Raw genomic sequence first — 12146 nt, 5'->3', positions numbered from 1 at the left:
AGTGTAGACAAGCTCTGTCCTTGGTCCTATTCATAATTTTATTAGACGTAACTGTCTTCCTAGCTGTCTAGGAGCTGTGAATTACAGGATTTTATTTGCTGAAATGCATCTTAGCAGCATTTTAGTATATAATATTTGTAATGCAAGTTGCTCATACGTGCTGTTTTCATATGCTTACGTGTAATGCACTGAAGTTGAATATAATAGTGTGCGTAACTGAAGGCATGAGATTGTATGCACTGGTCACACTGATGTACAAACTTGCACGTGCACAAAGGCATTTAAAAAAAAAAAAAGACTCTTACAGTACTGAGAATGCTGTTTTCTTGTGTGGTAGGTTACAATAGTGAATGCATGTGTTTGGGACTTCCCCATACAAGTTCAGACTTGTACTGAATGAGACATGGATTTAATTAATTGTACCCCTAGCACTGTATTTAGTATTGTACAGTGTCCAAATCGTTGATCTCCTCTTTGATAAAATTCTGTTTAGTCTGCCATAGGATACATTGTACTCTGTTCTGAAGAAAAAGTAAAACTAAAATCAAATTATCAGTTTTAATTTCACTATAATTTATTTTAATTAATGTATTTATTTTGAATTCCTATTAGGAAAGCGGATTTGCAACACTGTTAATAGTACTTGCAACATATACTGAAGGTAAGAGGTAATAATGCATAATTATTATGAAATTATAATACTTCTAGTGAATTTACTTCTATGAATTATAATACTTTTAGTGGAGATTTTGTTGTAACATATGTACTGTTTCCTTCGCAGTTAAAATTCCCAATCCCTTGTTAAAAGGTCTTAAACTTACTTTCTGTTATGAAGACTTTGAGATGAAAAAGTTGTTGTTTAATATTATAGGAATCTTATCTAAAGACCCGCGTGCTGTACAGGTGAGTTCTAACACAGTGGAAGATACAGTAAGCCAAAAAAAGAAAAAAAAGTCAAAAGATTCACTATTTAGCTGTCTATCTAACAGTCCAGAAGATTTTAAATTAGTTCTTCTCTAAATCAAGAATTCAGAACCAGATACTACATGTACCAAACCGAGTTTTGCTGTTTGAAAGCAACGTACACTTTCTGCTTTTGAAAAGTTACAGACCTAAACCATGCTAAGAAAGCTAGCTGATGAGTGACTGTAAAGCATTACTGAAATACAGGTGTAGAAAGTAACAAAGTTTTACAAACCACAGACTTTGTGAATGCTACAGAATATAAACAGAGCTTGTCTGTACCTGTACCATTCCTGACATCTTTTCCCAATAAAAAATAATTTCATAGTGTAGGACAGATAAAGTAGACTCATTGCTTTAGATTTTCCTTACTCACACGTGAAGCCTTTAAGCTGTATCTCTTTGTCTTTTGAATCTGCAGCTTCTCAGTGAAAATGATGTGATGCCAGCTTTGCTTTATTATGTAAAACCACATCAAAAGCCTGGATTTCATGACTGGTCTGCTTCCCAATATGAAGAATTACAGCTTCATGCAATTGCTATTCTGGCTTCAGTGGCTCCCTTTTTAGTTGATAAATATTTGTCCTGCCAAGCGAATACCCTTCTCCTTGTGTTTCTAGAATGGTGTATGGGTCAAGGTCAGTAGATGCTTATGGCTTTCATACGCAGTAACCTCAAAACACAGCTCACTTGGACTTAGTTTCTTTGGCAGGAAGGACAAATGTAAAACTTGTGAAGTTCAAATGATTCCTTTTTACATACACCACTTAGGAAACTAACCTTTAGAAAAATTACTGTAATATTTTTCTTCTGTTGAAGTGTAAGCTGGTATATTTTCTGTGTACCAGTATATTGCTATTCCTGCAGTTGTGCAGGCAGTCACACATCTGTACAGCATGTGCATTAAGCTAATCAGGTATGCTTATTGTCACACCAAATCCAAACAGTAATTCCTGCCGCAGGGCAGTATGCGTTAACTCAAACTCAGAGCTGCACACAGTCAGACAGCTTCTGAACTAAAACTTCCTTGTAGCCATCAGCTGCAAGTGTGAGCTAAACAAATAGATAACTAACTGCACTCAGTCTTCATGGGTTGGTTTTCTGGGGATGGGTAATTTTCATCAGCAGGTAGGCGATCTTTTGCCATAGAGAAATTTTAATTTGTGTGTGATGGAGATAAGAAGATTGATATTATTTATAATGCTGGAAAAGATATTTTAAGTTTTGGAGACTGCTCATTGACCTAGTAAAGTCAGGAAAAAAAAATAAAAATTAATGTAATAATTTTTAACATTAATCAAAATCAGACCTTTCTTAATGAATATTGTATGGCTTTACACAGAATGGCTTCTTACTAGATTATTTTAAAGAAGAAGCCTTTCTAACGTGAAGATCTTTGTTTGCTTGTTTTAGCTAACTTGCACTGGCAAGCCAGTACTTTTTTCCCTGAGCACATTATTGTTATGAACATACACTGTCTGCCAAAGAAAATTCTTGTTGTTATTGCTCCACAGATCCTTTCTTTGGTCAAGGTAATAGTTTCCATGGAACAGGTGGTCGTGGCAACAAACTTGCACAAATGCGCTACAGTCTGAGAGTGCTGAGATCTGTTGTGTCCCTTTATGATGATGCTGTGAACCTTAATTTGTGTGACCAGGGAGCAATTAGCCAGCTACTAGGTAAAGCATGGTTTCTATTGCTGTACTTAAAATTATGTATTTCTGTTGACACTAAGAACATTTGTGTTTTTTCTTACACTGTATTTTTAGTGTGTTACTCCTTTGGTGAAAAAAGTAATATGATTTTTAATTGAGTGAAAGCTGCCCCTAATCTCTTCCTTTATTATACTGCATTTGTTACATCATAGTTTCATTGTGGTAGCCCCAAGGAAATCCAGTCATGAGTCTTGTTCTACTTAAGTCTGTTATGATGTCACTTTACCCAACTATTGTTTAGAAAAACAGAAAATCAAAGCCAGTGCATTTATATATACACATAAATTTATATATATATATGTATATAAAACATTATAAAGATTAAAATCAGAATAAAACTCCAAAACGATTGTTCCTGCAATTTAGACAATTGCAGAAACACATGCCTACTGCTATATATAATTTTTAGGTTCTGATACTGTTTTAAGTTCTTATCTTACAATAATACGTTTTTCTATACTCTGAACTATACTGAAAGGAACAAATAGTTAAGATCTTTTGGAATTTGGAGTATGTTCTAATAGAAAGCCTAAAAATAATAGATTTTATATCCTCAGCTGAAAGTTGAACTCTTGTGAAAACTTACAAATATTAGTGAGAGCAAAATTAACAATGTACCTTGCATAACAGATACAGGCAACTTTTCTTACTTTGAGGGAGATCTGTATCTGAATGTCCTCCTTTATGGAGTGGTTCCAGGACTAATTTTTTCAGCAGTGGTGGCATTTTATGTCTCTGTGTTTCCACTGACAGTACCAGCATTTACAAGGTTACACAGTAGAGCAGATCAAGAAGCTCTTTTTGTTTTCCTAAGAGTTGCTTAGTTCAAATCAGTTACCTGAATCTATTGCACTGGCACAATACAAGGAGCATCACAGAGACAGGAACAAGGGGCTGAAAGTACTAGGAAAAAGGCTGCTGTCATTAACTGTCATAAAGAGTAAAGTGCAAAAACTATAGCATCAGAGTGCTGAACCTTCTATAAGGTATTATAAAACATAGGAGATAAAACTTAATAGCATAAGTAGATTTCTGTTAGAGTCTCCTGGTATAAATTTGATTTTTTATTTCTTTTTTTAGATCAGCATCTATAATAGAATTCTGGCTTGCATAATAGAACATTCACACATATAAAATGTATTCATTTACAGATATCCTAAAGTATGCAGCAAACAAATCTAAAGAAAGAGATGATGCCATTCTACTGGAAATCCAAGCTGATACATTATTTATTTTGTCTGCTCTCTGTGAAAATGATGCCCACAGAAAGGTTTGTATCCTTCTACCTCATACTGTGCAGAAAATATCAAAACATGGTACATTTTCATTCAAATGGTACTGCGTTTTTATTTATTTATTTATTTAATTCAAACACAGATGGCACTTGTAATGCCTTGCTAGCAAGTCAGGGCTGTTAACTGGTTTCTGTGATAGTGACAGTTAATATGCAAAATCACTCAGAAATCCATTAGCGAATACCTCACCTATTTAATTGCTATTTTATGTAAATTTTAAAATGAAAATATTAAAACATGTTGAAGAATAGGGTTATCAGTGAGGAAGAACTAAAAATTTCTTTCTGTTATCTGTATCATAAGGAATATATCCTGCTCTGACAAGTGGGCCAAATTTATTACAATATAAATAATTTAAATTTAGATTTTAAATTAGATTTTCTTATATGTAGCTATTTAATACATATAGTTTAAGGAAAATGTTGTTTTAATATAATATTTTTAACAATAATAATAATAATTTTCACCAGGAGCTCTTCAGCTATGAAGGAGTGGATATACTTATCCCATTCATTCAGATGGATCCAAAGAAGTTATATAGTGGATTAGGCCACAATCGTCTCCTTTTCAATGCACTCGACTGCTTGTGGTTAGTGAACTATTTTAGCAGCAGTTACTCTTAAAAATGGTAGCTTACATATTTTAGGCCTACGGTACTACAGCCTTTCTCTGCACATATAGGCCTTATATTTAGAAACTGTAAAAATCATAGTTTGACTAATTAAAAAATAATACAGAATAAATGGAATATTTTGCATACATTCCCTATACAGGAGCTTAGTATGACAACCTAATTCCCTACACAGCAGTAGAACTCACTGTGCAGGATGTGACCTCCTGACACCTCAATGCAGTTTCCTAAAAGAGAGGTATATTTTTAGAGTCTGTAAATACTTTCAGAGGAGCAAAAGCAAGATGAGAATAGACCAATATTAGCTTAAAAATGTGCAGTCATAAAATGTGTTCCTAAACTGGCAACTTTGGTCTAGAATTTTTTTAAAAGATTTCTATCAGAGAAATTATAGTTTAGTACTCAAATAGGATAAACAAAAATTATTTTGTTTTAAGGCAGGTTGATAAATATATAGAAAACTAAATAATTGTTGTCTGGGAGAAAAGACTGGGCTTAGTGATGCAGGTAAACCCTCTTGTTTCTGCATTGATGATCATGAAATGAGGAAATAAGGAAGCAATAGCATCATTAGTGCTAGTTTTGTGATCATTTTAAGGTGGGAGAAGCAAACTTTTGCGAAAAGAAATTCTTACTTGTCCCACCCCCTTGATTCTGCTGGCAGAAATATTCACACAGCCCTGCAATGAGCCAGACCAGCAATGTGATCTAGCTAAATGTCAGCATCTTTTATGGATGAGTTTTAGTTCAGATTGGTATTCTAATCCATGTTTTACTTAACCTGCCAAGTTTCTTGGGCTGCTACAAAGAAGGTGTGCCACTACAAGAAGAGAAAGTGTGGCCAAGTAGGTTATACTTAGTTATACAGTGCAAATGAAAATGGAATTTGTAAATGCACAAGTGCAGGCATATGAAAATCATTTTTCTGCTCCCTGAAGGCATGAAGTTTATTGCATACTAAATATTTTTATGCAATTCAGTAAAATAAATGAGATGTTTTAAGAATGTTCAAAACATAAAAGTGTTTCCACACGTTGAAATTGTTTCTATTTAAGGTCCTGTGTCGTTGGCTGTTACATTGGAGAAGATTATTTTCTTGAACAACAGGGCATTTTTATTCTTCTGGATTTGCTGGCGGTAGGTATTTTTATTGTTGCAACAAAATAAGAGTACTAAAACAACTTGGAAAATTGAATTTTTAATGGTATGTACAAAGACTATTACAATACTAACAAGAAGTACAGTGTATGAGAAAGGAACGTAATCCACATGCCATATCTCACGGAAATGATTGGAGAGATCTTCCATGTATCTTTTTTGAAAATAAGCAGTTGGCAGAAAGTCTTAAATTTACTCTTTTTTACAAGGAGACTGACATGTCTGTTTAGAAAAGCACCTCGGTTCTTCATATCGTAGTTAGTAAGAGTAGGGTTAGTATACGCTTTAAGGTTTTAAAAGTTTTGATATTTAAAGTCACTTTTTACATGCAGGTTATGTATAGCTATTTCTGTGGGATTTAGGTATACGTATGGCCCAAGCATTTCACCTCAAGAATTTCACAAGATGAGCATATGCATTGCTGGTTTCATTCACTCCTCATTCTTGCCAGCCTCCAATGCCCTTGCAATTCAAAGCTACAGACCCTTTCCTACTCTCATTTGCTGCTGAAAGATCTGACCACAGAATAGAACAGATGCTCTGTGCCACTGCCTTCTAAATCTGTTTCTTATAAAAATAAATATTGTTAGCAGTACATTGTCCTGAAGCTTTAATTCTCCTTCCTATGAGCCTGGAGGCGCTTATTAAGTAGTTCTACACACAGATACATGGTTCTTACATGATCCTACACACATTCCACTCATGTTCTTTAATTTATGGAACTTTGTATGGCAAGATTCCAGAAACTTGAAAGATTTTAAATGTATATATCTTTTTTTTTTTTTTTTTTTTTTTTTTTTTTTGGGAAACATCTGTAATGAAAAGCTTCTAATTACTTGATCACATATAGGATTTCTCTGTATTTTTTTTATTGGAAGGTAGACTAATACCGTGCTGTGAACAGGTTAAAATGTTTTTCCTTTTCTCTTCACCAAGTTAAAGCAAAAAAACCTGTGCAATATAATTCTTGGACTCCTAGTTGAATTTTGCGACAATCCCAGAACCACCTTTCACATCAGTACCTGGCGAGGGGAGAAAGATCAAACAGCAGCTAACCTTCTAATACAGTTATGGAGACAGGAGGAGCTGGACCTGGGAGTCAAACGTGATCGGTACGGAAGGATTGCTGGTAAGTTTTATGATACATATAAAACTATGAGCAGTTCCACTGAATAAAGTAAATCAAATATATTTATTTTTGCAACCAGAATCCTAATGAAAGAAAATTACAATGTTTATAGGTTTATGCTGCAGTTCTCACCAAAGCCAAAATACTTTCTATGTATTTTGTTGGAGTCTGGCCACTAGATGGCATTTTCTCTATTAGCTGGGGAAACGAAACCATTACTAGTAACCTGAACTGCTTTTCTAATGCTGGACAACTAAGCTATTTAATTTGTTTCACAAATGACATTGTTTTGTTATATATTGTAAGAATGAACAAGGAAGGTGCTATGATATCACAGGTCTTTAGTCATTATAAGTAATATTTCCTAGCCCAAATTACGTTCAAACTCCTGGCCAAACTATTGAAATGGTTTCCATAGTGTCCATAAAGTAAGATGGAACTGCTCTCTTTTGAAGGAGGCATCACAGAAAAGAACATGTCAATAGCTGCATGCCGAAGGTACAGCTTCATTACAAAGATAGCATTTCCTGTAAGTTTAATAGCTTTGGGAACATGCTGCCTCTTTGCTCTTCTGCTTTTGTTTTGTGTTTTGAAATTATTAGATGTGAAGAGACCCATTGTTGGCAGCTTCCAGAAACAGCAAGAGGTCATCCCCATGCCTGCCAACTCTCCCACCTTTGCCATTGTGGAAATTTCAGAAAACATACGGGCAAAACTTTATTTATTATTGTGCAAGCTAGGTAAGACAAATGAATTGCCTTGTCAGTGTCATATTTGTCATTAAACTGAATGTATTCATTGGCAGTCAGTCAAGTCTCTATCTAAAACAAACACAAATAAAGATGAAAGGAACTTTGAGGTACATCATCAGTGCTCTGTTATTAATAGATGCTTGCTCATCCTGGTCTTAAAAGCCTCTATTGGTGGGGATTTCAAGACTTCACCAATGCCCATTGGGAAGAGTTTTCCTAGAATCAAATCTAAAACGTTGAAACTTTCTGTAATTTGTTTTCCAATGCATAGACTTCACATATTTTAACATGTTATGTTTCTTTTCATTTCCCTAGATTTAGAAATAGTGCTTTCTGCAGCCTTTACTCAGAGCGCTCGCTTCCTAGAATAGTCTCTGATTATTCTCATTGTTTTTTTCTTGAATTTTTTCAATTGGTTCACATTCTTCTTGATCTGTTGTGTCCCAGAACTGAACACAGTACTTCAGCAGAAGCCTCACAGCCAAATAGAACTGTATTACTGTACTTGTTTTGTAAATTACCATTGAGACATTAATAAAACAATTGCTCTTGTCACAATGGCATTTGTTCATTTGATTTGTGATCTTGCACAGCCTCCAGTCATCTACCATCCTGGATTTGTACAGATGACTTCGTACATTTAGAAATTTATGTTTGTCCTTAATGAACTACATTCTATGTTTTCAAGTAATTTTTCAAATTGGCAAGATTAATTTGCATTCTAATCTTTGCTTATGATATGCTGTGGTCCTTCCTTATTGTATGTTGTTTGCACACAGAATGTGAATACTCATTACGCCCTTGCCTAAAAACCTAAACTGAAGTTAAGATATGCTTTTCCACATCCATTAGACTTCTCACTTGGCTGTAGAGAAGAACTAGGCTGAATGACATGGTTTGTTTTTACTACTTCATGTTGTATAGTAATGTTTTCACTGGTACCATTTAGCTACATAAATATTATCTTTTTAAATATTTGCTACAGTCATTTTTCAGGAACTGAATTTGCCTACTATTCTCTGGCTTCCCCTTTTCTCTTTTTAAAAATAGGTATAATGTTTGTTGTTTTCAAGCCTGTCCTCCATGGGTAGATAATATATAATATATTACAAAATTGGTAATAGTTCTGAGAGTTCTTTAGCCAGTTCCCTGGCTATTCTAGAGAACCAATGAATCTGAAAACATCTTCAGCTTCTCTAATAAACTATATCCCATTGTTTCTCCATTTTAACCTAGATTTTTAGTATTTTTATTAGCATTATTTATGTTAATCCTGGATCATGGCTGAATTCTCTATTAAAGCTAAAAGGCATGAGATTTTGTTCCAGCTTTCTTCTATATTCATACATACTTCTTGTTATTTATATACATTGTAATGTGTCCTCTAAAGTAGGAAAACAACATGGAAGTGAATAATAAAAATGGGAAGATTTTTATGGCCTTTTCCCACCACCTTCCTCTTGGTGTTTTTATACTTCATAACAGCCTGTAATGCTGTGATCAGAAATCCAGTGTTAATTGGTCTTCATTTATGGCATTTCTTAACTTCAAAACATGATGTAATTATACATGATGTAATTATACATGATGTAATTATATAAATAGGTGCTGCATTCCCTGTTACCACACAGATGGTATGATGAAATTTAGAAATAGGTTTGATAGACTATATAGAAATATATTTTTTAAAAGAGTATAATTAATATTCAGCATGCAAAAAAAATGAGGCATAGTCCTAGCAACCATACTTCTCTTCCTTATTCTTTTACATGTATTGTAAAAATATTTTTTAAAGAGGAACTCATTATGCTCAAGGCATTATGCTCAAGGCTTAAATCTGTGAGATGGAGATTACGTTCATTATCCAGTTTAGAAACAAAGTATTGGAGATCTTGTAATACAATTCTTCTGTTGGCTACTTCACAGCTAAAGCAAACTCCGTGAAAAAATGTTTCTTTAGCAACTGTGACCTGTAGACTCAACTGTCTGCTTTAATGGAAGATCAAACCCTCACCACAAAACCATAGCAAATGCCGTACTATCCTGGCTTTACAAACAACTGGAAGATCACTGAAGCCATTTAAAAGTGAAGAGTTAGTGTAGAGTGAATTTATTATGGAGATTTTTTTTTTAATTGCTTAAAGCCTGCTCATGATTGGAAGAGTGACCGATGTACATATGATGCAGATTTTGCATATGCTCATGTGATAAATAAGATGGTGTCTTCTTTTAGACTGATATTCTAAGATAGATTGATCATGCTGTTAACACCAAGATGATTGATACTCCTTTAGGTTTTGAAGATTTGCCTGGCTTATCTGCTAAGGATTTTGTCACGCTTGCTATCATACGACGGTATGTTGACTTTAAAGTAAGTATTGTGGAAGAAAATATTGCTACTCTATCTGTGTTTGCAAGAATGGCAAATTTACTTACAGGATACAACAAAGAAATAACCCTTCAGTAACTATCACTTTCATAGAAAGTGTAAGCCAGTATTTAGCATCAAAGGAAACTATCCCACCTGCATCATTCCAGCACTCCCCAGACTTGTAAACCAGACCAGAAACCAATGCCAGTTAAAAATAACTCAAGAAAAAATAGTTTTAACTGCCAACTCCAGAAATGGGAATGGGCCAGGATAAGTGTAAGGAAGTGAGGAAGGGCTGGAGAGCAGGACTGCCTCTTTATGCATCACAGCCAGATTATGTATGGATTGGTTTTGGTTTTTTTTTGCTATTAAAGATGACATTAAATACACATTCTGATAAAAGGTGGTGTTGTTTTTTTTTCTTTTTTCTGTGCTTTTCCATCCTTGTACCCACACTCAGGATCCATCCATGTTGTCAAAGCTTGAATTGTTACAGTGTTGTGCCTATAGGAAACAAGAACAGAATACAAAGTTTTGTAGTGAACATCCTGCTCAAAAGATGTTTTAGTTTATGCCAGTTTTTGGCTTAGGAATGCAGTCTGTGAAAGCTTGAAGTGTTCAGGATCTAGTAAGAGTCAACCTTTAGTTGGTAATTCCAGGTTCCTTTTGTGTCTCATGTTATAGTTTGTTCTGATAATGCTCACAATTTGAGTGAAAAGACAGTAAGACACAACACTTCACTCTTGTAATGTGGTGTCTTGCATTTGTATTTCTTCAGTTTCTGTAGTTAGCAGCATTCCTGTTACTCTTTTGTGGAGAGAAACTTGGGTGTGGGAAGAGTTTAGGGTAGATTGTCATGAATGAATTTGGCATAGCATTACTGAAGTCTAATTTGCATAACAATTCTGGGAAGTGAAACAACAATAAAGAGAAAAAATATTACTTGTTACATTTTGAGTGAATGGAACTGAAAGAAGACATAAATATCAGTGTGTGTGTATTTGTGTTTCATATACAGGTTGGAGAAGTCTGGAGTGAAGTGTGTACAGAGATAAAAGAAGAATTCAGGCCTGTTGCTTCAGATGAGGAAGCCTTGAAAGTTATTTCAGAGGTGTCAGAAAATGTTGGAAGATCGGTTGCTGCTCTCCAGACTGAAGTGCTTGAAAGTCAACATCGCCAAGAAATCCGAGAGGAGGAAAAAACGTATACAAAGGTATGTTTGTGCAAGTGAAGTCAATTGAAAGTTTTTGTCAATTTACATAAAGATTTTCTTATTGTATAACGTTCAAAATCCAAAATGGGTACATTGTTTAAGATGTTTTAAAATTAATTTTGGTTAACCTCAGTTCTCTTAGTTTGTATAATTTTGTTGCTATTTAGAAAGTAACATGAAAAAATGAAGTAGTGTCATCAGTGATGCATCAGCAATGGTATAGTAAGAAATGATAATTATGTTACTATAGGAGTTGCGCCTGTGTAATCTGTAGCAGGTAACAATTTGAAGTACCTATTGTAAATATATCCACTTCTTAAACTGAAGTGTAAGCCTCTGTTATAAACTCCCTTGCCTGAATATTCACAAAGCCTCATTACTTCGGAAAGCAGGGCTATGTGCTTCCCAGCATGCTAAAAGGAAGCAGGTATAAACATTGTCCAGCTTTGATTATAAGGCAAGCACTAGAGATTTTGGCTGTCTCATCCTCTCCTACCTTCTGAGAAGTAAAGATAGTCAGTCTAGTTTTCTAAAAGCTCATGCTAGTGTTTTGGAGGGATTGTCTTGCATTATTGTGCATGTACTTTTGTCACCAGTACCAATTTTGTCACCAGTACCAATTCCATTTTGCATTTTGTTAATCTCATTTTTATCACAGATCCAAGCTGTCCATAAGCAGAAAGAAATGGTAAACAAATCTTGGGAAAATTTCTTGACTCGGACATCAAACTATGAGGCATTGAAGGTAAATAAATAAATAAAATAAAATAATAAAAAAATGAGTGGAGGAGCAAAATTTTCATTCACAATGTAGTTAGAATAACTGGGAAATTCCAAACACATTTCTTAGTGAATTATTAGGTTATTCAAGTAGAAGCTATAGTAAATTTTATGTTCACACAAATATAGAAGAAAGAAC

General features: G+C 34.4%; 1 protein-coding gene across 8 annotated transcripts in view; it reads left to right on the top strand.

The window, feature by feature from the left end:
• LOC101797298 (metalloreductase STEAP2) overlaps nucleotides 1-12146 on the top strand; it is a 52277-nt gene that overhangs the window by 35381 nt on the left and 4750 nt on the right. For 3 of the 8 annotated variants that reach the window (XM_072033654.1, XM_072033655.1, XM_072033659.1), the window contains 12 exons: nucleotides 613-661; nucleotides 782-903; nucleotides 1385-1601; nucleotides 2478-2642; nucleotides 3830-3948; nucleotides 4444-4562; nucleotides 5660-5741; nucleotides 6699-6891; nucleotides 7494-7631; nucleotides 9938-10014; nucleotides 11033-11227; nucleotides 11886-11972. In XM_072033654.1, the coding sequence (XP_071889755.1) occupies nucleotides 613-661; nucleotides 782-903; nucleotides 1385-1601; nucleotides 2478-2642; nucleotides 3830-3948; nucleotides 4444-4562; nucleotides 5660-5741; nucleotides 6699-6891; nucleotides 7494-7631; nucleotides 9938-10014; nucleotides 11033-11227; nucleotides 11886-11972 (1563 nt within the window). Of the gene's footprint in view, nucleotides 1-612; nucleotides 662-781; nucleotides 904-1384; nucleotides 1602-2477; nucleotides 2643-3829; nucleotides 3949-4443; nucleotides 4563-5659; nucleotides 5742-6698; nucleotides 6892-7493; nucleotides 7632-9937; nucleotides 10015-11032; nucleotides 11228-11885; nucleotides 11973-12146 lie in introns of those variants that run through there. The other 5 variants (XM_072033656.1, XM_072033658.1, XM_072033657.1 and 2 more) reach the window with 5 other exon arrangements.

Source organism: Anas platyrhynchos, chromosome 2 (assembly GCF_047663525.1).
Source record: "Anas platyrhynchos isolate ZD024472 breed Pekin duck chromosome 2, IASCAAS_PekinDuck_T2T, whole genome shotgun sequence".
NCBI lineage: Eukaryota > Metazoa > Chordata > Aves > Anseriformes > Anatidae > Anas > Anas platyrhynchos.
This window is presented reverse-complemented; position numbering and strand designations above follow the sequence as displayed.